Here is a 22,520-nt window from a genome sequence, read left to right as displayed (position 1 = left end):
TATATGGACACATTATATGCAAAACATGTGCTTGTCTACAGTACCTTTTGCATTTTATGTACCTAGGGCTGCACTTTCCCTTCAGTTGTGGGTGGAGAGGCTTTGATGTTGTGCTGGGTGCATCTTTGAAACACAGCATGCAGAAGGGGAAACACAGCCCAGTTCCGATTGGATTAATCCACCCTGAGTGAAGGTCCAAATTCCTCCTGTAAACTTCACTTTGACATTTCGATAGGAGAAAGGCAGAGGCTTGTGGAACAGGGGGCCACTTTCTTACAGAAGGGACTGGTGGGTTTGCAATGTGCTCCTGGCACAAGGAGAGAAGGGAGCCATGGTGAGTCTGCGTGTCCATATGGTGGGGTCCTGGATGCTGGATGTGCTCAACTCACACTGGGAGTCACAGATACTCATAGGAGGAGAAAGGGTGAGGGAAGATGCCTAGGGAGGTTTGAGCATGCCGAGGCTTGGGCAGGGATGGATTCCTGGTGCTATATCTCATCTGCCACAGGACACCGTGCACACTGGGGACTTGCCATGGGGAAAGTGACTCTGCAAAGTTTGGGGCTCCTTGGAGATGACCAGGCTGCTCCCCCTGGCTTCTAGGAAGCAAGATTCCTCCTCAGTCTGGTCAATACTTTTAAAGCAACAAAAAGGTGTTGGTTTTGTTCTAGATCAGAACAGAGGAAGGAAAAAAATTAAAAACCTGGAAATATTTGTGACAAGCCCCATGTTCTCACAAGGGAGGTGATTCCCTTCCCAGCAGAAAGCATGTAGTGGTGGTGCCTGTGCAAGAGGCACACTCAGCAGCATGTCCTTGTCCACTCAGCTTCACACCCCAGATGGGGTTGGCTCCTGGGCACAGCATGGCCAGGAAGAGCCAGAACTGGTCCTGGATAGCCCACCTGAGCTGTGCTGCTGTGAGCAGATGGAAGCCATCTGGCTAGGATGGAGGGAGAGAGCCTGTGGCTGCTGTGCCACGTGCGAGATTCCTGTCTGCCATGCTGAAGCTCGGCTGTGCAGAACTGTTTAGGAGGGCTCTGCTATGCTTGGAGGGAAAGAGCAATTATCTGCCTGCCAGTGAGTTCTCAGGTTTATGTATAGCCCCACGATTTCCCCTAAACAAGCTTCAATGCAGAAATTGCAAAGCTGAAGCGATCCTCTGCAATTAGGGGAGAAGACATCCCTCTTTCAGCTAACAGGAGAGAAAGAGCTGAATGAAGCCCTGCATTGTTAATGTGCTCCAGCTTAGTCAGTGGGGAGGGTAATAAACAAGGCAGACTTGGTTGGGATAAAAAAAGCGTCGAGTATGGCGAGATTATGAAACAATAGGTACTGATAGAGAGGCAGCACAGAGCCAGCCACAGAGCAGAAGCTTTACTGAATGCCTGGGTTTGAATGAATCCTAATGATAATCATGGGCTACATGGCAATTTGTTTAAATAACGTGCCTGCTGCTTCCTCCCAGCCTGGCAGAATGAGTCCGTACATGTTAATTGCTTCATTTTGAAGAGAAAGCTCCTCTCTGTGTGGCAATACTATATATTTAATTTTTACTGTTTATTTACTCTGCCCTTCTCCAAGCCTTTTGCTGTCTATGAAGGCATCTGCTGCTGTCATTTTGTATTTCAAACAAAGGTGTTTGCATCGAAGCTCCGAAGAAGTAACAGGGAATCTCTCAAGGAAAAATGGAAAGGATGGATCTGATGAATGAGATTTTAGGAAGGATGAGGAGTTGTTGAGCCAACCTATATGTCACTGGTAAGCATCTCTGCACCACAAGTCCTCTGAGCTTCGTGACGAGTTGGGACAGGCTGCAGCTTGACCCTCTCTAAAGCACCCAGCTCCTTTCCTAGCAAAGTGCTGGTGGGGAGGCTGAAGCACACCCAGGAATCTATCACTTAAGATTAACATCAACTGCATTCACTGGGCTTGCTCACTGGAGAGCCTGGCATGTTTATGGTTTATCAGTGAGTAATAATAATAATAATAATAATAATAATAATAATCTGGAGTTTTAGCAAGAGTCCTCTCTGCTCACTTCCTCAAATGTTCAATTTCATCACTGGAGTAGAAGCAGACTCTGCCACTACCAGCAGCTGCACTACCATAGTACTGGTGGGAGCAGAAACAGAGGCAGCAGCACCTTTCTGGGCATCTATAGCCAGACTTCTTGGTGCTGCTGCTGACCTTAAGCCTGACTCTCCTATTCTCTCCCTGCCCCCATTCAGTTTCCCCAAGGGCCTTTCTTGATGGGTGATAAAACCATTATTGCTACAAATTTTTTGTCAGGTCCAAAGAGGAGCAGGGAATTCAATCCCAACTGCTTTTGTGCACAGTAGTTTATAGGTGTGAATTAGCATCCTCCAACTTGAATTTCCTCTCATGTGGCCTTTGTTCCCATCTGACTGTAAGTCCATCGTCTCCTGCAGACTGCTACATTAGCTCATTTAATTTACACAGGTTTTAAAAATGCTTTTCACAAGGGTCATCTAAAAATGTGGTTGTGAAGGTCACCCTGCTCCAAAACAGCCTATTCCCCAGAATACCTCCCACCAAAGCTTGCTGACTAAGATGCCACTACCACGCTGTGGGATACTTACGAAAGGGTTACAATTATTTAAAAAATCACTAGAATATAATGGGGGGAAAAAAAGCAGGAATGCCTTTTGCAAATGCAAAGAGTGTTGCTAGTAGCTAATTTTGCAGGTAGTACAACCTACCTGAAAGCAGCAGGATTGCTATTTGTTTTCTGCAATTAAAAAGCAAAATGAGAGGTTTTTTCTTCATTAATATATTTAAAGGCATTAGATAATATTTCAACAGTAACAAATCCAAATGGCACAAAGTACCCATATGCAATAACATTTATGACTACCAAATATTATTTAGAATAATGTCTTTATTATGGGCAGGGCATGTTGCTGTGGCCCCACAAGGAGATGCCACAGAGGAAGGTGTGCCAGGGAGGAGCATAGCCTAGAGAAAGATGAACCTTGGGCCTCTTGCTATTTGGCTGCTGCAGCCTCATGTAATAGCAAAGTGCTGGAGAAAAGGCAAGTCCCTGCTTGTTGTTGTCACTCACCATCCCCTTGTGAAGTTGGTATGAAGAATCATACTTTCAGATAACTCCCAAGCTGGCCTCTGCCTGCACTGCAGGAAAAAGGTTTGGTGTCATTGTAGAGGTGACTTTTGACTCCAGAAAACCTTCATCAAGATCAGCTTCTTTCTAGCCACAGGACTGAAGATTGTCCACAGAGCTCAATCATCACATATCCTGCATAGCCCCAGTGTCCAGATTGTACTGAAAAATGTATAATCAGTTTTGGTTCCAAGTTTTACCAAGCTTTTAGCTACAACTAATAATCATAGAATCACAGATTATGGAGTTGGAAGGGATCCACAAGGATCACCGAGCCCTGCACAGGACACCCCAAGAGTCACACCACGTGCCTAAGAGCACTGTCCAAATGCTTCTTGAACTCTGTCAGGATTGGTGCTGTGACCACTTCCCTGCGGAGCTGTTCCAGTGCCCAGCCACCATCTGAGTGAAGAACCTTGTCCTGATATCAAACTTAAACCTCCCCGGCACAACTTCAAGCCTTTGCCTTGGGTCCTGTCACTGGTGACCACAGAGAAGAGATCAGCGTCTGCCTCTCCGTTTCCCCTCATGAGGAAGTTGCAACTGCAGTGAGGGCTCCCCTCAGTCTCCTCCAGGCTGAACAGACCAAGTGCCCTCAGCTCCTCATCCAGCTTCCCCTCAAGGCCCTTCACCACATTCATAGACCTCTTTTGGACACTCTCTAATGTCTGTCCTACATTGTGGCACCCCAAACTGCCCCCAGCACTGGAAGCGAGGCTGCCCCAGCTCAGAGCAGATCAGGACAATCCCCTCCCTTGCCCAGCTGTGATGCTGTGCCTGATGCACCCCAGGACAGGGCTGGCCCTCCTGGCTGCCAGGGCACTGGTGGCTCATGTCCAACTTGTCATTGAGCAGGACCTCCAGGTCCTTTCCTCAGTGCTGCTCTCCAGCCTCTCAATTCTCCGTCTGTCTATACATCCAGGGTTGCCCCATCCCAGGTGCAGAATCCAGCATTTTCGCTTGTTGAATTTCACATGATTGGTGACTGCCCAGACTTCTAATTTGTCAAGGTCTCTCTGCGGGGCCTCTAAATCCTCAAGACAGTCAACAGCTCCTCCCAATTTAGTGTTGTCAGCAAACTTAGTATCCCTTCCAGTCCTGCGTCTGAGTAATTAATGAAGATAGTGAAGAGCACAGGGTGAAGGACAGAGCCCTGTGGAACCCCATTAGTGACAGGTTCCTACTCTGATGACACCCCATTCACTATAATCCTGTGTATGTGACACATGAGCCAGCTGCTTGCCCATTGCATGGTGTTTATCCAGTTGTGTGTCAGATATTTTATCCTGAAGGATACTGGGAGACACAGTATCAAAAGCTTTGCTAAAGTCCAAGATTACATCCACTGGCTTTTCAAGACCACCTGGGTGGGTTACCCTGTTGTAGAAGGACATTAGGTTTGATAAGCAGGATTTGCCCCTCATGAAGCCATGCTGGCTATGACCAATATCTGTCATCCAGGTGTTTTTCAATATCTCCCATAATAATATTTTCCATGATTTTACTGTACGTCTTTGTAGATGGCCAAAGCAACTTGGTCAAAGGTCAGGATTTATGCTTATTCCTCTCCTCAGAGGATAAAGAAAACAGAGTAATGTGAAAGCAAGCACTGGGCCTAGGTAGGGCATCCAGCTAACTAAGGGAATGTGTTTTGTGGAGCACATGGAGACAAGTGTAGTCTGGCTGTAGGCCAGCACAACACCATACGAGGACAAGATCATGCAGCCCAAGAGAGGAACTGGGCAGCAATCACTGAAGCTTAACTTAGTTGAGTTGCAGAATGACTCCAGGCTCTAGGAGGAGTCCAAGCCACTGAACAATTCACCAGTCAAGCTAACACCAGCAGCTGCAGATCCTTCCACATCAATGCAACAGAGGTTGCACTGGTATAAACCCATGTGCATTGCTAGATTCAGACACAGGAAAATGAGAATGGAAGAGAAACAAAAGGCAGAAACAGAGATGGGAACTCTCTTACAGACCAATCCTGAAAGCAACAACCAGGCACTGACAATAAGGCACAGCTACGCAGTTCATTGCTACACAAGGTCACAGTTTACCTTCCCCCACAACCGCCTGCAGTGGGAGGCTCATCGTGGAGCGACGGATGCAGAGCTGAATTGACAGCCAAACCTGGGGGATCTGGCTGTTTCCCCAGGATGGATCTGACATCCCTGGCTCTTAGGATGAAGACAAAGGGTGAAATATTATGACTGTCATTCCACAGAGGAGAATGAATAGCAGCATCTGCAAGGCTATCTGCATGACAGGGTGGCCTTATCAGCTCTGGAAGAGCAGTGTGCTATCCTGAAAAGCACTGTCTAGTGAGGACAGAGCTATTTCAGTAAAACTGGGGGGGGGGGGGGGGGGTGTTGGTGGTTTTTTGTTTGTTTGCTTGTTTTTAGCAGTGTAACACCCTCCTGAATGCAGTGAGCAGTGATGCAGCTAAAACCAATGTTTTTGACAGTTTAACACTCACTAGCTCAGAAGCTTCTTCCCACTTGCAGGGCTGTGTTAGCTGGGGATATCAGCATTTCCTTCTCCTCACTGAGAGAGCTGGTCTGCTTCACCTGATTGAGAGTTTCTGTGTGACTCGGGAAAAAATATTTAGGGTAGAATTTTACCAGAGACTTGCTGGCCTGGGCAGGGTGTGCTTTCACACCAGCTATAGTCATCACCTCCTTCTTTCCCACCCCATTGTGACAGCAGCAACAGCAGCAGCAGCCAACACAGGAAATGCAGAGGATTTTGGTTTTGTCCTCACCATTTGGTCCAGCTCTGTCTCCTCTCCCCAGCGTCCCAACTTTCAATGTGCTTATACTGTTGGGAAGCCTCGAGGCAGCTCTGTTTGCTTCCTTATCCCAACCAGCATGGCTCTGCAAGGCAAACCTCCAGCGATACATGGAGAGTAAGAAAAAAGGCCATCTGTCACTACTCTGTCTGAGGAAATAATTCAAGCAGCATCAGCAGAGATCTTCTGCTGTGTGACATGCATCTCCCACAGGGAGTTTAGCTGACAGGATTATGTTGACCATCGCTTTTTGAATAGAGACAAAGTTTCCCAGAATTTGGGAACTGTCAACCTGTAAAAAATAAATAACTGGTGTTATCACTTATTTTAATATTAGTGGGAAAATGGTCTTTTGGAATAGATTAAAAGATTATGAATTGAGAGAGAACTGAAGAAATGGACTACAAGCAACCCAATCCTTTCCTAAAGAAATCTCTGGGAAAGTACGGACTCTTAAGATAATTAGATGGCTCTCCCTTTACTGTAACATCTGAAGGTGTGTTCACACTCCCTACTCAGGGAGCTTAATTTAGGAGTTATAACTACTACATTCAAATTAGTCATGAGTGACTCAGACTGCTCAGACTTGATTCCTCAGACAATGAAGAGATGGAGTTGTGACAGGCATTAGGGTGCAAGCAGTCTGAACATGGCCTTGGCTGCCTCACCTTCCTTCAATGTGTTCTCCTGACATCCCTCTGAAGAGGGAAATGCTATTTGCATCCTACACACAGGAAAATATTACTCTGTCTGGAGCAAGCTACCAACTTGCATGAAAAATGCCTCTTCCACCAGCTTATCTCAATTTTGCCAGCATTTACTTTGGCCAAGTGAAGCATTTTTCCCCACACAAAATCCTCACTGAACTACAGCAACCATTATTCAGTATAATACTTGTTCGCTTATGAAAAGGTCATAAGCTCTCCTATACTGAGTAAAGACATTTTAAGGGAAAAGGGAATTTAGATTTCTCAACAATGGGGATTTTAGCATGTACTGCTTGCCAATATAATGAGCACATCCAAGAAAAATGACTCAAGTTTTCATACTTGAAGCTAGGAAGTATCTTGTCTACTAAACATGCCAGAGTTTTCTATGGATGTGACTTGGCTTCAATTTTTGCTCTGCCTATATTATCTTGAATTAAATTGCAGGCACAATGCAACCTACATACATATACACAAGATATAAACTCTTTTCTTGGCATACTCTGGAATTAAGAAATAGTGACCTTAGTTTTATTTACACACTTCACACTGAATTTCTGGCATTTTAGCATTGACTCCTCATGAGAATGTTCTTTCAATCTAATTTAATCCCCAGCCCACCTCTCTTGACTTCAGCAAAGGAAATTCCAGTGTCTAAGAAATTATTCCTCTTCCCAGGAAGTGTCAGACTTTAGGACTGTGTGGAAGGCCAAAGAGCTCTTCTGCTGACTCATCTTGGCAGCCAGATCAGGTCAGCTTTCTTAGCTCCAACACAGAGCTAGAAAATGAGCTAGGAAAAGCCAAAATGTCTGGATGGGGAAACTAGAATAAAGAAAATATTAAAGGTATCTTGCACAAGCCAGGTGAGGTGGGAAATGGTTCGACAAACAAAAATTCAATAGTCAAGCCACCAAGATCTGCCTCAACAGAGAGCTTACAAATGAAGCATTCAAGGAAAGCAAAGGTACAAAGCACTGTCCACCTGAGAGCTCTCCCTAATCCTTTGCACTTTTGTCTAGAAATCTGTACCATTGAAGTGCTGGAGTGTATCCAAAGAAGGGGAAGGTAGCTGTAGAAGGGTCTCAAGCATAAGTCTTTTGAGCAGTGTCTGAGGCAGCTGGAGGTATTTAGCTGAGAAAAGGGGGCTCAGGGGGGACCTTATCACTCTACAACTGCCTGAAAGGAGGGTGGAGCCAGGTGGGGGTCAGTCTCTTCTCCCAGGTAACAAGTGATAGGAGAAGAGGATATGTCCTCCAGTTGTACCAAGAGAGGCTTAGATTGGAGACTAGGAAAAATTTCTTCCCTGAAAAGGTTGTCAACCTTTGGAACAAACTGCCTAAGGAAGTGGTGGAGTACCCATTCCTGCAGGTAGAACATGTAGATGTGGCACATGGGGGCAAAGTTTAGTGGTGGACTTGGCAGTGCTGGGTTAATGGTAGGACTTGAGTATCTTAGAACTCTCTTCCAACCTAAGTGATTCTTTAATTCTATGAAGTCCAAGATATTGATACTAAAAACTATTTTATTGCAGAACTGGGGAAGGAAAGGAACAGTGACGAGGAGTGAAGAGGCACTTAAATTTGTTCCAAATCTTCTGTCACAGGGCTCCTGTAAGTACCTTAGTGGCTTAGTTTTGTACACATTTATGCAAGCACTTCTTCACTAAAGCAAAAGGTATTCCATTGCTAGAAGCAACAGTGGTTTTGAACACCTTAGGTTATTTAGGGGGCTGGATCCTTGGGCCTTAAAGCCTGGATTCAGAGAGAAAAGTATGAAACAAGGTTTTACTGATTTACTTGTGGACCTTTGTGGAACATTATCTCAGCCATGAGCTCGACTGGTTGCCAGTATTCAAGGCAACATCAACACATACTGATAAGAAAGATGAGTGAGTACACAAAAATAATCTAATAACTCAGATGAAGCAAAGAAATTCCCACTATAGACCCTGTTTCCTTTTGATGTCTTTGCACACAGCTGTACAAATGGCAGTGCACTCCCAAGAAAGCCTGAGGAAAGGAAAAGCTGCCTGAATATTCATGGAGGTCTGTATTCTCATGAACATTTGCACCTGAATACCATGTCCTGCCATCTCTGAATGCTCTTTTAAAGCAGGGGATTAGAACTGTGCTGAATGGCATTTAAGAGAGCCAAAGCACAGCATGAAGTTTGCAGAGAATCAATCCAGGGCACTGGATCCTGATCTTTTGTGGAAGAGCACCTTTTCAGGAAATCCTTGACAGGAGTTTCTAACCTTCTAGTATCAAATTAGGATTCTAATCTTGTTGGAATAGTACTACTTGATTTCATCTACCCCCGAAGCACCACAGGCAGTTCCAGTATTATAAAAATAACAACTCTGATCTATATGTAACCTGTATTATGTGTCCTGTGACTTCTATTGATTTGTGGATGCGAAAATAAAGTCGTCTTCAGACTTCATATCTTGCTGCCACAGTATAACGTCGAGAGGACTCAGGAAACATTAGTTAATACAAAGTTTTGTACTCAAAGAGACGAGGCGTCAAAATTGTAGCATTCAAAGATTATGAAAACATTTTGGGTATAAACAATTAGTGGAAATACCTCAACCATTTCACTGGGAAGTATGATTCATTCTTGTTAAAATAAATTTGCTTCTAGTAAATATATTGCTAAATCTTAACTGAAATTTACTTTATACTGAGATGCAACTTTTAGAAATGGGTATTTCATCCCATTTATTTGGGCAAAGCTGGGACAGGGAACAGTTCTGGGAAAACATCTGGATTCATGGTCAAGTGCTAAAATGACAGGCTGAGACACAGGGTTAACTCACATTCTATTTCTGTGGCCAATGGAGTTAAATCTAGCCTTGCTTCTTTTAAGAACTTGCATCACAAAACTTTTCAGGTGAAAATTAGTCTTTCTTTCCATTTTGATGAATAGATTATAATAAGATTTTATTAACCTTTTTTCTCGAGGAGTTTTCCCATGTCACCAATTATAAAACAATAAGTTTTCTGACTTTCATCTCAAAAGAGAAGCAGTTACATTGTGCTGTATTATAAATGCATCTTATTCAGTTTAAGATGAGAAATGAGCAAATTTGAGCCAAAAAGTAGGCTCTTTCCATATTTTTGGTGAATGTAGCAGCTATTTTGAGTATTTTATACTTACCAAAATGTTTTCCCTTTCAAATACCAGCTTTGATGAAGGCAGCCTCCTCTCTATTTCAAAGCAAGCCTACATTAAGCTCAAGGCAGCAGCTTCTTCTGTTATGTATTCTTAACCGCAGCAGTCTTGAGAGAGAGTTGTTTGCTGGATGCAGTTAGATACAGTGATCAGAATTTCTTTAAATACTTTGTCCTTCACCCATGAACATGAGAAATATAATTCCAGGTGAAGCATTTGAATAAACACAGAATGGATGAACTAGGAAGGAATCTCCAGATGTCATCTGGTCCAATCCTCCTGCTCACACAGGGCCACCCAGAACCAGTTACCCAGGACCATGTCCAGTTGGCTTTTGAGTATCTCCATGGACAATGACTTCACGACCAGTCTGGCCAAGCTATGCCAGTACTCAGTCATCCTGAGTAAAAAAATGTTTCCTGATGTTCAGAGGGAGCCTCCTGCATATGTTTCTGCCCATTGCCTTTAGTCCTGTCACTGTGATGCACTGCAAAGAGCCTGGCTCCGCACTCCTTTCACTCTCCCTTCAGGTGTCTTATATTCACTGACCAAATCCCCCTGAGCCTTCTCTTCTCCAGGCTGAACAGTCTGAGCTTTCCCAGCCTTGCCTCACAGGGAAGATGTTTCACCCTTAATCATCTTTGTGGCCCTTCTTCAGCCTCTCTCCAGTGTGTCTCTCTTTTGTACCAAGGAGTACAGGACTGGACACAGCAGTCCAAGTGTGACCCCACCAAGGCTGAGTAAAGGCCAAGGTTCATCTCCATTAACCTGCTGGCAATATTTTGGCTAATGCCGACACAGATTCACTTTCTTTGCTGCAAGGGAACATTGTTGGCTCAGTTCACCTTGTTGTCCAAGGTGAACTGAGCCAGCACCCACAGGTTCCTTTCTGCCAAGCTGCTTCTCAGACAGATAGCCCTCAGCCTGCTCAGATAAGATGAGGTTGTTTCTTCCCGACTGCAGGACTTCGCATTTCTCCTTGTTGAACTTCCCAAGTTTCCTATCAGCCCATTTCTCCAACTCATTGTGGTCGCTCTGGATGGCAGCACAGCCCTCTGGCGTATCAGCCAATCCTTTCAAGTTTGTGCCAGCTTTGTGTCGCTAAAGGTACACTCTGCACCATCATCCAGAATGTTAATGAGGATGTTAAAGAGGATCAGAGTATTGACCCTGGAGTACAGTGCTGGTTATTGGCCTCCAACTAACTTTGTGCCACTGACCTCCCTCTGGATCTGGCCATTCATCCACCTCACCGTCTGCTCTCACCACAACCTGTCTATTAGGAGCTTATGGGATGTTCCCAACACTAGATCTACAGTTAATTACTGACTTGTCCTGTTAGTGCCTTCTCACTCCCTCTTCTCTCACCAGCAAAGAATAGTGTACCACCTGGGCCCCCCATGCTTATCTAGCTTCCCTTCAACTAAGAGGGCAATGAAGCTGTTTTGCAGCTGTAAACCCATAGGTGTGGCAAGAACATTCCTCTTGGTGCCAGAAGTCATCAGCTGCCATCCATCCTTTTCTCCAGAGGTTTTGCTTACCTTGACAGTGCAAGGCAGACACTGCCGTCTTCCCTGTTACAGCAGGGATCTGAGGCTCTTCAAGCTGTTAAGGCTCAGAGAAGATCCTGTCTGTCTCCCTTTCATGTTCTCTGATGTGCCACCTGCTCACTGCCTCCTCAACTCATCCAGTTGCCAGCACACCTCTGGAAGTACAGAGGGCTATTTTTCTTGGCCTCAGATGAAGGTCACAGGCAATCCCTGCAACCTGGGACTTCGAGAGCTGCATCTGACATCTGAAGCCCAGGCTGTGTGGAAGCTGTAATTGGTTTGCATGGCAAGGTTCTGGTAACAGGGGGCTACAGGAATGGCTTCCATGGGAAGACACCAGAAGCTTCCCCCATTTCTGACAGATCCAATGCCAGCTGGGTTCAAGATGGATTCACTGCTGGCCAAGAAAGATCAAGCCCAGAGTGACAGTGATAGAGCCCCTGGAATAACAGATTAAGAAGGGGTGGGGGGGAAAAACTGCACCATTTCAGCCAGCGGGAGGGATGAGAACATAAGAGAAACAGCTCCACAGACACCGAGGTCAACTGAGGGGCAGGAGGTGCTCCTGACACCAGAGCAGAGACAGACACCCCTGCAGTCCCTGAGGCAGCCCATGGTGAGGTAGCTTTGCCCCTGCAGTATGTGGGGATCCATGGGGGAGCAGAGATCCACCTGCAGTGTGTGAAGGACCCCTCCCAGAGCAGGTGGATGCCCAAAGGAGGCTGTGACCCAGAAGAGGTCCCATGGGGACTCATGCTGGAGCTGTCTGTTCCTGAAGGACTGCACCCAGTGTAAGGGATCCATGCTGGAGCAGGTCATGAAGAATTGCAGCCTAAGAAAAGGACTCATGGTGGAAAAGTTCTGGAGAACTGTCTCCCAAGGGAGGGATCCATGCTGGAGCAGGGCAAGAATGTGAGGACTCTTTTCTCTGAGGAAAAAGGAGCAGCAGAGACAACATGTGAGGAACTGATGACAGCCCTCACACCTCATCCCTCTATGCTGCTGGGGGAATGAGGTAGAGCAAATCGGGAAAAAATTTAAGCCCAGAAAGAAGGGAGGGGTGAGGGGAAGGTGATTTAGGGGTATTTTCTTATTACCCTACTCTGATTTGAGCAGATTTCAAAGGAAAATTATAAAATTGCACTCTAATCTCCTGAAGTTTACACCATAACGCTAACAAAGTTGAAAAGTTCTACCTAATACTGTCACATGACAGCAAGGCTAAAAGGAAGGAAAATATGGGCCACAAAATTAAGACAGATACAGTAAATCCTAAGGTGAAAGGCTTTGAGAAAGCTGTTTGTATTTGAAAATTTCAAAATAAAGTAATCTCTAAAAATATTTAAATAAAATAATTTATGCAAACATATTAACCCAGGAAAAGCCAAAAACAAAACACAAACTTTCAGTAAGAAGTTGTTTGTTTTTTTTTTTTTACAATAAAAATTCTTCTAGGAAGTATATTAAATATGACAAGAGGGGAAAAAATAGCATCTCACAATGTATACTCAAGGGCATCACATTTTAGAACAATGTCTTAGCCATTTATAAATGATTCACGAAGAAATTAAATACGCTATTCCATAAGAGAATAATTTAATTTACAGTTTAGATGTAAGGCTTCACCATAACATCTCAAACCCTTCACCTGGATCTTTGCTTACCCAAGCTGTCACCGGAGTAACAGAGCATGGTGGTCCTCAAACACACAGGTAGTGTTCAGGTTTACTTTTTAAGGTTCAACAAAAAAGTATTACTAGAAAATATTCTAATTTTTTTTGGTCACAATAAAAGCAAATGAAAATCTAGAAGAAACAGGTAAGTTGTATTTGCTGGTCTAAGATTGAGGGAACGGATTAACCTACACCTTGCCAAAAAATCGTAGCTGCTAGTTATGCCATTGCATTATTAGTCATTGTGCACACCTGGGACACTACAACTCCAAATCACAGACTAGAAACACAGTGGATCCTTTAAAGAAATTACATAACTTTTGTGAGAAAAAGGCTGGGGGAAAAAACTACCCATCTCCATAGCTATCATATATGTAAGAACTATTTGCCTTACAGAACTCCAGTTTATTCAAAATACTGAATGTAATACTGACAACAGCAATATTCCTTAGTATCCTTTTGCATCAAGTACAAATCAGAGAAAAGCCCTGCCCCAAAATACTCATTTTCAACCACAAAACAATGCCAGAAAACTCTTATTTGCAACATTTACCTCGTGTTGCAGTTAACATATTTATTCTGCAGACAACAGTCACAAGTACTTACTAAAAATACAGATATGTTTCCTAAAAGTAAAGTGAGACTTCAGGATGACAAAGCTTTTGTAACAGTGCAGGGTGCAAATTCTCAGTATGAAGACATTCAGAAGATTTGCTGCTCAAAGAGGATCTTTTCAAACCCAGGTGGAGGTGTATGATAAAATTCACTGAACTGACAATCCAGAATGGCACTGTCATCAACTGCAGAAGAGAACCAAAAAGAAGGAATTAGAGAAGGAACACTTAAAGTTTGATCCTCTTTTATACCATCTTAGTAGACTGTGCTCACACCACAAAGAATTTCTTCAATACATTGGTTACACAGACATAGTTAAAAGAAATCTCTTTAATTAATTTGGTAAGGCCTTATGCCAGGAGAGCAAACTATCTCTCTTTTCTGCTGAGAGTCTAATGAGAATGTCTAATTTCACTGGGAGTGTTAGCAGAACTTCAGGCTATTGATTCCAAATTTTCTATTCAATTTCTCCAGAAATCTATACATTAAGGATGCTACCAGATAAACACTGCAGGGATGTCATCTCTTCATGCGCATATTTTTCTGTTCCTAATTCTGCTGGAGTTTCAGCTGTCTACAGTGGATTTTTGGAGGTTTACAAGGTTTCACATGTCTGTGGTGGTTGGTATCAAACCACCAGTTTTAGCAAAGAAGCAAAGAGCTTCTTTGACTTCTTGAAGTTGGAAGTTAATGTGTTTTTTTTACAGAACTTCTCCTGGTTTTTGACCCCTGCAAAATCTACCTATCTGCAACACTACTTTCAGTGTAGAATATAAAAAAAAGAAACTGCTGAGTATTTTCACAGCAATGCTTTTGTGTACTTCACTAGCAAACTGAAAAACTCACCTAGACAGAAAAGCAAGCTTTCTTTCAAAGACAGCTTCGGAGATGAACCTGGAAGACTATCAACATTAGTTCAAACAAGAAAAGCTTCATCTCCATACTTTGGAATTTAGCAATCTCAGAGACAAGGTCAGAATCTTTCCCTCCTAGGCTTTGTGAAAACTCCTATCAGTGTGTTTGTACAGTTCTCTAGTACTTACGCAGTGTTTATGTCTTGCTTCCATTAAAGTGCCTGAGTACAGCTACTGTAGGGAATAACATTTAAGTCCGTTTTTTTGTTTTATCTTCTCAAGCTTGACACTGTGTTTGCCTGACCTATCATGTTCCTTTTAAAAAGGTATCTATAGTTCTAGTCTGAATGGAGTAAACGTTTGAGAAACTCTCTTCCGTATGGCCAAATCCTTCCACAGGACTAGAAGTTCACATTAAATTAAGGACACTTATAGTTGAAGTTTATACCAAGTAAGTAGTGTACAAAAACAACCCGCAGGCTTCAAGTTATAGCTATATGTAGGAGACATGATAATTATGATGAAATTATGCCCACTTGTGGAGGAAGAAAAAAAGAGCCTGGCAATAAAAGGTCACTGCATTCCCCAAGCATGGAACTTCTTTAGTCAGAGAAAAAAGATTAACAGTAGAATAACATGCCACCAAGTATTTTCTGAAAGCAACCTTCGTTCTTCATGCTGTGTAAGACCCCTTCCAAAATGTAAGATGCAGTTACCACACAGTAACTCTTCTGCAGCTGCTCATGAAGATTTTGTGCGAGGAGATCCCGCGGAGCTGCCACCGCACTTTAGCGGCGCCATCACGTGGCTGAAGGACACATCACAACTTGGCCATATAAAACGATTCAACCCTTAGGGGCTGGAAGCAAGTAATTCACCAGCTACATTTATAGACTTCAAAGACTCTACAACACACCTGGAGTATTTTCTTCCGGCTCATAAAATTCCGTATCGATCAAAATGTATCAAGGTATAAATGGGAATACGCCAACAGCTCGTTAGGAACTCACCAGTGATTCTAAATTATCCCCATCACATAGCTAAGGGTATCCTTAAGACCAAAATTATTTTGACTGCTACTTAGATGAGGCTCAGATAAACTGAAGATGGAGCTCCTGAAGCAGGTCCAGAGGAGGGTGACAAAGATGATGAGGGGACTGGAGCACCTTTTCTATGAGAAAAGGCTGACTGCTCAGTCTTGAGAAGAGACCTCATCAATATGTATGATTATCTGAAGGGAGGGTGCCTAGAGGGTGCATCCAGGCACTGCTTGGTGGTGCTGAGCAACAGGACAAGCAGCAATGGAGAGAAACTGCACAGGAAGTTCAAGAAAATACAATCAACAATTCTATTGCTATGCAACACTGAAGGCATTTATGAAGTATGTGAAATTAAAAGGCACAAGTATCAAGTTTCATAGATAAATCAGATTAACCCACAAGTCTGCCATCTGCTTCATATTTTTTTTACCTGGCAACTTTTAGACTGAGTGCAGCAACTCCCCAGCTTGCTGGAGGTGGACACTGTAAGCAGTGCTTTTTTTCTAATTAAGCAGGATTTAAAAATGAGGCGAAAATATTCTTTTGCAATTTCCTAGGTTTGCTTTTTAATGCAATTAATTGCTGTAGTTGCCAAGAACAAATGGAACACACATCAATCATCTAAGTGAGAAGAACACACAGTTTGAAAACAGAACTAGAATGAAAATATTCTCCATAATGTAAAACAGTTTGAAAATCTCTGACTTACCATAGACCACTGGATAGACAGTCCCCCTGATTCCTGAAGCTGGACAATGCATGTTCTTGCCATTTAAATATACATTTAATTCTACATGGTCATATGTAATGCCCTACAAAGTACAGAAAATTAACAAAAAAAAGCATCAACAAGTTTATACGCATAAGACTGCTACTTAGCTTTCTTAGCCACAGGCAGATTTTAGCACCATTATGCAAACCACAGCATTCTAGAAGATCCCACTTGACACATTCCTGCCAAGGACTAGAAGTTAGTAAATGACCAGTAATACCTGTATTTTCAAATACTCAGGTTTCCTTAATGCCCATCAACTGGGATGCAGCACAGTACTGCACAATACACTTTGCATCTTACTGAGTTTACAGAACAAATTTCCAAACTTCATTGCCTTAAAGGAACACAAGATGTTCAACGATTTTGAGTATGAGGTAGTTTGCAATCTTCTTGTTTGTATCTTCTCACAGAAATAACTTTAATAAATAACGATGCTATGAATCAAGTTCACCCTTCCATACCTCCATATGGAAACCTCTCTCAGTCCATTTACTCTGCTGGCAGCAACAGACCGTGGTTTCACACACAACACTATAAATATGCTGACCACAGAGCAGAAAGCAAACATTAACAAGATAGTAATTTACTTATCTGTTAGCTAAAGGACTTTTCTCACTGCTTTGGTATGCCTGAATGTGACAACTTGTGTGCTCATGCAAGACTTCAAAAATTTGTTTCCATGACAGAACAAAGTAACTTGGTATTTATGGAAATGGGGGAGTTAGCAGTAACACATCAGGGGTTTTTTTGTGATTAACCAAAGCTGTTCAGACCACACTTGTTCACCAAAACCCTGAAACAGTCTGCAACCCTTCAAAAAACAATTTCAGAAGGCGATAAAAAGAACAGTATTGTATCTGAGGGTAAAGGGTGGAGACGCCACCCTTAGTTGTTTGGGACTTACAAAGATGGCATTTCTAACCACAGCTATACAGAGGCAAGTTACCCAGCACGAAAAAGTAGGGGAGATAAATGGTCTCAATTCCATTGCATTGCTCTCGTGTCTTTTTGAAAGGACATGGAGAAAATGACAGTACTAAAAAACAACACTTTGAACAAAGTCACTTAAGGGTGTTTTTAGAAACCTGAAATGGTAAGGTAGAAAAAAATACATTTTTCTCTCAGTCGTTTTTCCAGTGAACATTACTGCCCTCCCCCAGTTAATATCCCCACAAACTACAAAATACAATTAATTTATCACTCAGGACCCATCTCTGCTCCCCCCTGTCTTTCTAATCATTAACCACTTAGCTAAGGGATCTTGAGTTCAGCTGGGCATGGTACATAGCCATGCAATGCATTCCAGCATGTTATTTGCTCAGGCAGGCCCCAATTCAAACAATGCAAGATCCTTGTGATGGGAGTTATCAGTCAGGTAGATACTGCAATACAGCATCAGAAACTATTTCTCAAACTCTGGTCAAGTCCATCCCTCATTAGGAACCTATCAATACCAAGAATGAAGTCCACCCATATCCAGCCTGTTGTATGTATATATCCATTCAAAGACAACCGGAATTTATATCCCAGCACTTTTCAAACTGGGAGATGCAAACTGAACAATTTGACTTAAAACAGTCAGTTTGACCACAGAGCTGTAAATAAGAGGCATTTGGGAATAGGGGAGGAAGTAAGAAAGCCTTAAGAAACTGACCACCACATCGCCCTCCTGAGGAAGGTTGTTTGCTGGTAGCCTATTTTTCTCCTCATTGTTATAGTAGAGAGCTCCATCATTTCTCATCACCAGACTGTGGACATCTCGACCAAGTGGAATTTGATTCAGGTTTGCTTTCTGGGTTGCAACTCCAATACCCCAAATACCTAAAATGTGACATTAACACGGTAAGGGAAAAAACACACATGTTATTTTGAAGACTGGTTGAAGCAGGACATCATGAAGAATTTGGTTTTTAACTAATGCCATGATGGTACTACCAGTAAGCATCTCCTGGAAATACCAGAACTACTGTAGGTTAGCTCTGATAGCTAAGCACCATTCAGCCAGTCATTCTCTTCCCCCTGTCCCCCCAGCCCCCATGGAATAGAGGAAGAGGAAAGGAAGAGTAAAACAAAGAAAACCTGCACCTAAATATAAAAACTGTTTAGTAAGCAAAGCAGAAGAGAAAGAGACAACAAAACAAAGTGCTGCAATGGCAAATACTCACCATCTCCCATGGGTAGACCGATGCCCAGCCAATTCCCAAGCAAAAGATAGTTAATCTCCCTAACTCCCCTCCTCTCCCATTTATTCTTGAACAAGACAGGTGGTATGGGTATGGAATATCTCTTTGGCTAGTTTGGGTCATCCACCTGGTTATGTCCCCTCACAAGCTCTTATGCAACCCTGATCATACTCACTGGAGGGGGAGAGTGAGAAACAGAGGAGGTTTTGATGCAGTGCAAGCCCTGCTCAGCAATAGGTAAAATATTGGTGTGTTGTCACTATTGTTTTGTTATGAATATTGCTTTGGTCACAAATCTAAAACACAGAACCACAGCAGCTCCTATGAATATAATTAACTTCATTCTGATTAGACCCAGCACAGGTAGCCACAGGAGACTGAAGACAAACAGCATGTATCTTGAGAAAGAAGGATCTTTGAAAAAGACAATTGCAACCACTCAACTTTTATTCCCAGAAAAATACTGAAAACAAACGCTGAGATTGTAGGAGGATACAAAAACTAAATCCAACTATCATGGACTTTTAACCAACAGATTTTCCTTTTTCAGCTAGTCAGGCTAGTCTTGTGGAAAAAAAAGAAAGTGTTAATATTATAAACCTTGATTTGGTAATATTGTTGAAACTCATACAACACTGAAATAGTCAGATGATTAAAACATGGTCTAGACAGTTACAGCAATACAAAGGCACGAGTGGTTAGAAAACTATTCCAGGATTACTCATCAGTAGCACTCTGTCAAATCAAAAAAGATGACTCAAGGGGGGGTTGAGATTTTACATTGAATGCACAAGATCAGATACAGTTCTGTATTTCCATCAATTACTCGAGTAACATGATGATGAGTTGATTAAACATGCTGCCAATCCCAACCTGACAGGTCTGCAAGCTCTACAGAGGCCCCTCAAGTTTAAGGTGATCCTAACTGGTTAGAAATAAAACAAGTGCATCTGTTTTACTAAATTATGAAAAAGAGCAGGTAAGCAGGAACAGTAAGTGGCACAAATAGTAGTGGCTTGGTAACCAGTTCACAGACCACTTGCTGAGTGTGAGTGTGCCCTACTGCTGTGAAAAACTTCTAGATGCGTGGCATGCATAAAACAGATTAAGTCATCCACTGCTGCTGCAGCTGAAGCAGAGCATCCATTTAAAGCACTGTACCTCGACAAATTAGACTGACTAGAGATCTGTAAGGAGACAATGAAAAAAAAAAACCCAACAATTCGGGACTGTTGAGTCTAGAAAACACTAAAGCGAGGCAAAAATGTAAGAAACTTATTTTCAAAAGATGAAACTGTAGAATAATTTTTTCTAACGCCAAAAATGAAAAGGACAAGAGTGTGATTCGACTTCAGAAAACTTTACAATAGTCAGGGTGACCCCACAGATAACCTCTAATTGACTGTGCAGGGACAATTCTGGAAATCAAAGATTTACTTTAAGTCTTCTATAGTTCTCCTGCCTTGGGGCACAGGAATAAAGAAAAAAAGGCTCACAGGGACCAGGAGAGTTTATTTCCCGTGTTTCTCAAGCGTAAGAACATGGACACACTACCCGTGTGAATAATGACCACGTATGAACAACACCTGCAATGGATTCTTCCCAATGTAACGGATAATAAAATTGTCAAGTTAAGATGGATATGGGCGTACACGAACCTTAAAACTAACCAGCTAGTTGGACAGCAAGGTGTTGTGGGCAGATTTGTGTTCATGCTGCCTGCTTTCGGACACACCTGAAGGCAAACAACCCTTACACAGGAAGTTTCAGCATCAAACTCCAGCTGGTATGTAAGGCCTGCCTCTGGACTAACACTTCCCTTCTACTTCCCACACACACTTAGGGAAAGCACAACTTCATTTTCAGAGCGTTTGCTAGCAGCTTTTAAAAATACAGGTTGATTTTTCATGCTACAATACAGGCAAGCCTGGAGTGTTCTTTGTAGTAGTGAAGCTGATGGCAATTGTAGGAGAAAATAATGGAACAAGGTGCTTAAAGGCTCCTGTGGATAAGGCAGTGTCAGAATAAGTGCTACCCACTTGATCTGAAGAGCAAAGCACAGGGAGTGTTACCCTTGTTTGGGCAAAGAGTGCCTTAGAGCAAATGAGGGTAGACAAATAGATACAAATACCACTGGATAAACTGCACTCCTTAAAAAATACTTCACAGCTACAGTGTTTTATGTGATCATAAGCATTTATTGAGCAAAAAAATAATTTCTAAAATACGCCACTTGAAAAACATGCCTGTAACAGCATACAAAACTTTGTCAGGGCTTAGTATTTGCACTCCTTTAGTAATACACTTACTATTATTTTAAATATTTTAGAGTCAAAACCTAAAAAAGAAAATAAGCATTTCATTTCACAGAGTAACTTATAAATCTCTCTCATGTTCACAAATTCAAGGATGCAATTAGAAAGATGCATACGCTGAGCATTTGAGATATTGCCAGCAGCAGTCAATGCAACATATCTCCCAAGTTTAAAGTTGTGTATTTTTTGCTGACTAACCTGTGGACTGGATTTTAAACTCGAAATAGCTCTTGTTCTGATGCAAAGGCGCATTGGCTAAGCAGCCTCCTGTGCCACATATTCTTCTGCCATTTTTAACAATTACGACATCCGTTCCTGCAAGAAGAAAAAAAACCCCACAGAACTTCAAAACATTTTTAGAAATCTGAAAGCAGCCCTCAAAAGCCCTAAACACTGAGACCAGTTTTTGTTTCTTCTGCCCCAAACAAAAGCTTCATTAGTCTGTGAGAAATATCATGATGGGCCATGCTTTGAAGCAAGAGAAGGAAGGTTATTTACAGGCTAGTTCATCTTTCCATTGAGGTTTATTTGTTTAAAATCTGTAAGCTGATCTAATTTTCACCTCTTGGGCTTTATGGCACCATGCTGATTACAACCTTTGCTTAGCCACATCAGAAGCATAACTTACAATTTAGTCAGAAAGGGTTCACTGTGAGACCAAAGCCCTGTACTCTGTTCTCTAACATCGGAGAAAAAGCATTCTGCAACAAGAAGGAAAAGCATATCGGGTAGAAATGATTGATGGAATTGCAAGATGTTTAGTTAGTCTCTCAAATATCCTTCTATTAGAAATGTGCCTGCCAATATAGAGAGAAAAAAAAGAAATCCTTTGCTAAGTTTTCCTTCTCCATTGGACGAGTTCACCTTCAGGCACTGTTGCTATGGCCAAGCACGTGGGAGGGAGGCTGTGGCTAACAACTGTGCCCGAGCACCGGACCGCACCTATTCCTCCCCAGCTCTCACCCCTGCTCTGCTGCTGGCCCAGATCCCTTCTCTCCTCAGAGCCCGGGTATGGCTCTGTGGATAGCTCACGCTAAGGGTGATCCTCAAAAGAGCAGCAGGGACCAGACTCTGCACGGCCTGGCTCCCTCTTAACCTCCATTGCCGTAACTTGAGGTGGAGTCTCCGTCGCCCCTGGAGATGTTGAAGGAAAGGCTGGACGTGGCATTAATTGCCCTGGCCTGGCTGACACGGCGGTGTTGGGTCACAGGTCGGACTCGATGACCTCAGAAGTCTTTTCCAGCCTCAGAGATTGTGTGGTTCCGTGAGCTCAGCCCCTCGGCTCGGACCCACCCTGCCCCCGCCGGGCAGCCCACGCCCCTCGGCCACCTCACGATCGACTGCCGATCAACTCCACTTCAACCCAAACCGCTTTAAAATACTTTTTAAACAAAACTTCCTGATATTCCCCCCCCCCCGACTGAAAACTGCCAATTCCTGCTAAGGAATAACCCCTATTCCTGCTAAAGTAGACCCAGAGCGACTTTCCCAGGGGTTACCCCGTGCCGCTCCCGGGGGCTGCGGCCCTGCCCGCCGGGGAGCCGCCCGCCTGCGGCAGCGGCCCTGCCCCGCTCACCCATGCGCTGCGTGTCCAGGTGCACGGCCGGCATCTCCTTGAGCGGGATGTGCCCGGCGCCGCCATCCCGGCACCAGGAGAAGCAGCAGAACACGGAGGCGGCCATGGCCGGCCGCACCCCCGCACCG

General features: G+C 43.3%; 1 protein-coding gene across 2 annotated transcripts; it reads right to left on the bottom strand.

Moving 5' to 3' along the window:
* Positions 1–12,790: 12,790 nt before the first annotated feature.
* SPRYD7 (SPRY domain containing 7) lies at positions 12,791–22,498 on the bottom strand. Of its 2 annotated transcripts, XM_062514745.1 has the most exons (5): positions 22,393–22,498; positions 21,015–21,131; positions 17,973–18,139; positions 16,253–16,355; positions 12,791–13,834 (listed from the first exon to the last, which is right to left on the bottom strand). In XM_062514745.1, the coding sequence occupies exons 1-5, from the start codon at positions 22,496–22,498 to the stop codon at positions 13,737–13,739; spliced, it is 591 nt and encodes a 196-aa protein (XP_062370729.1). In that variant the 3' UTR covers positions 12,791–13,736. The 2 variants fall into 2 exon arrangements, with proteins under 2 accessions (XP_062370729.1, XP_062370730.1); XM_062514746.1 differs by lacking the exon at positions 21,015–21,131.
* Between the last annotated feature and the right edge of the window lie 22 nt (positions 22,499–22,520).

This window comes from Cinclus cinclus, chromosome 2 (genome assembly GCF_963662255.1).
Source record: "Cinclus cinclus chromosome 2, bCinCin1.1, whole genome shotgun sequence".
Lineage (NCBI taxonomy): Eukaryota > Metazoa > Chordata > Aves > Passeriformes > Cinclidae > Cinclus > Cinclus cinclus.
The sequence above is the reverse complement of the archived record's forward strand: the minus strand, read 5'-3'. Positions and strand labels throughout refer to the sequence as shown.

Bases quoted from the DNA above. Each gene is read 5' to 3' on its own strand.
- SPRYD7 (XM_062514745.1), bottom strand. From the start codon at position 22,498: ATGGCCGCCTCCGTGTTCTGCTGCTTCTCCTGGTGCCGGGATGGCGGC. The intron at 21,132-22,392 runs GTGAGCGGGGCA...TTCTTCTTGCAG, and splicing joins CCTGGACACGCAGCGCATGG to GAACGGATGTCGTAATTGTT. The intron at 13,835-16,252 runs GTAAGTCAGAGA...TCTCTTCTGCAG, and splicing joins TGTCTATCCAGTGGTCTATG to TTGATGACAGTGCCATTCTG.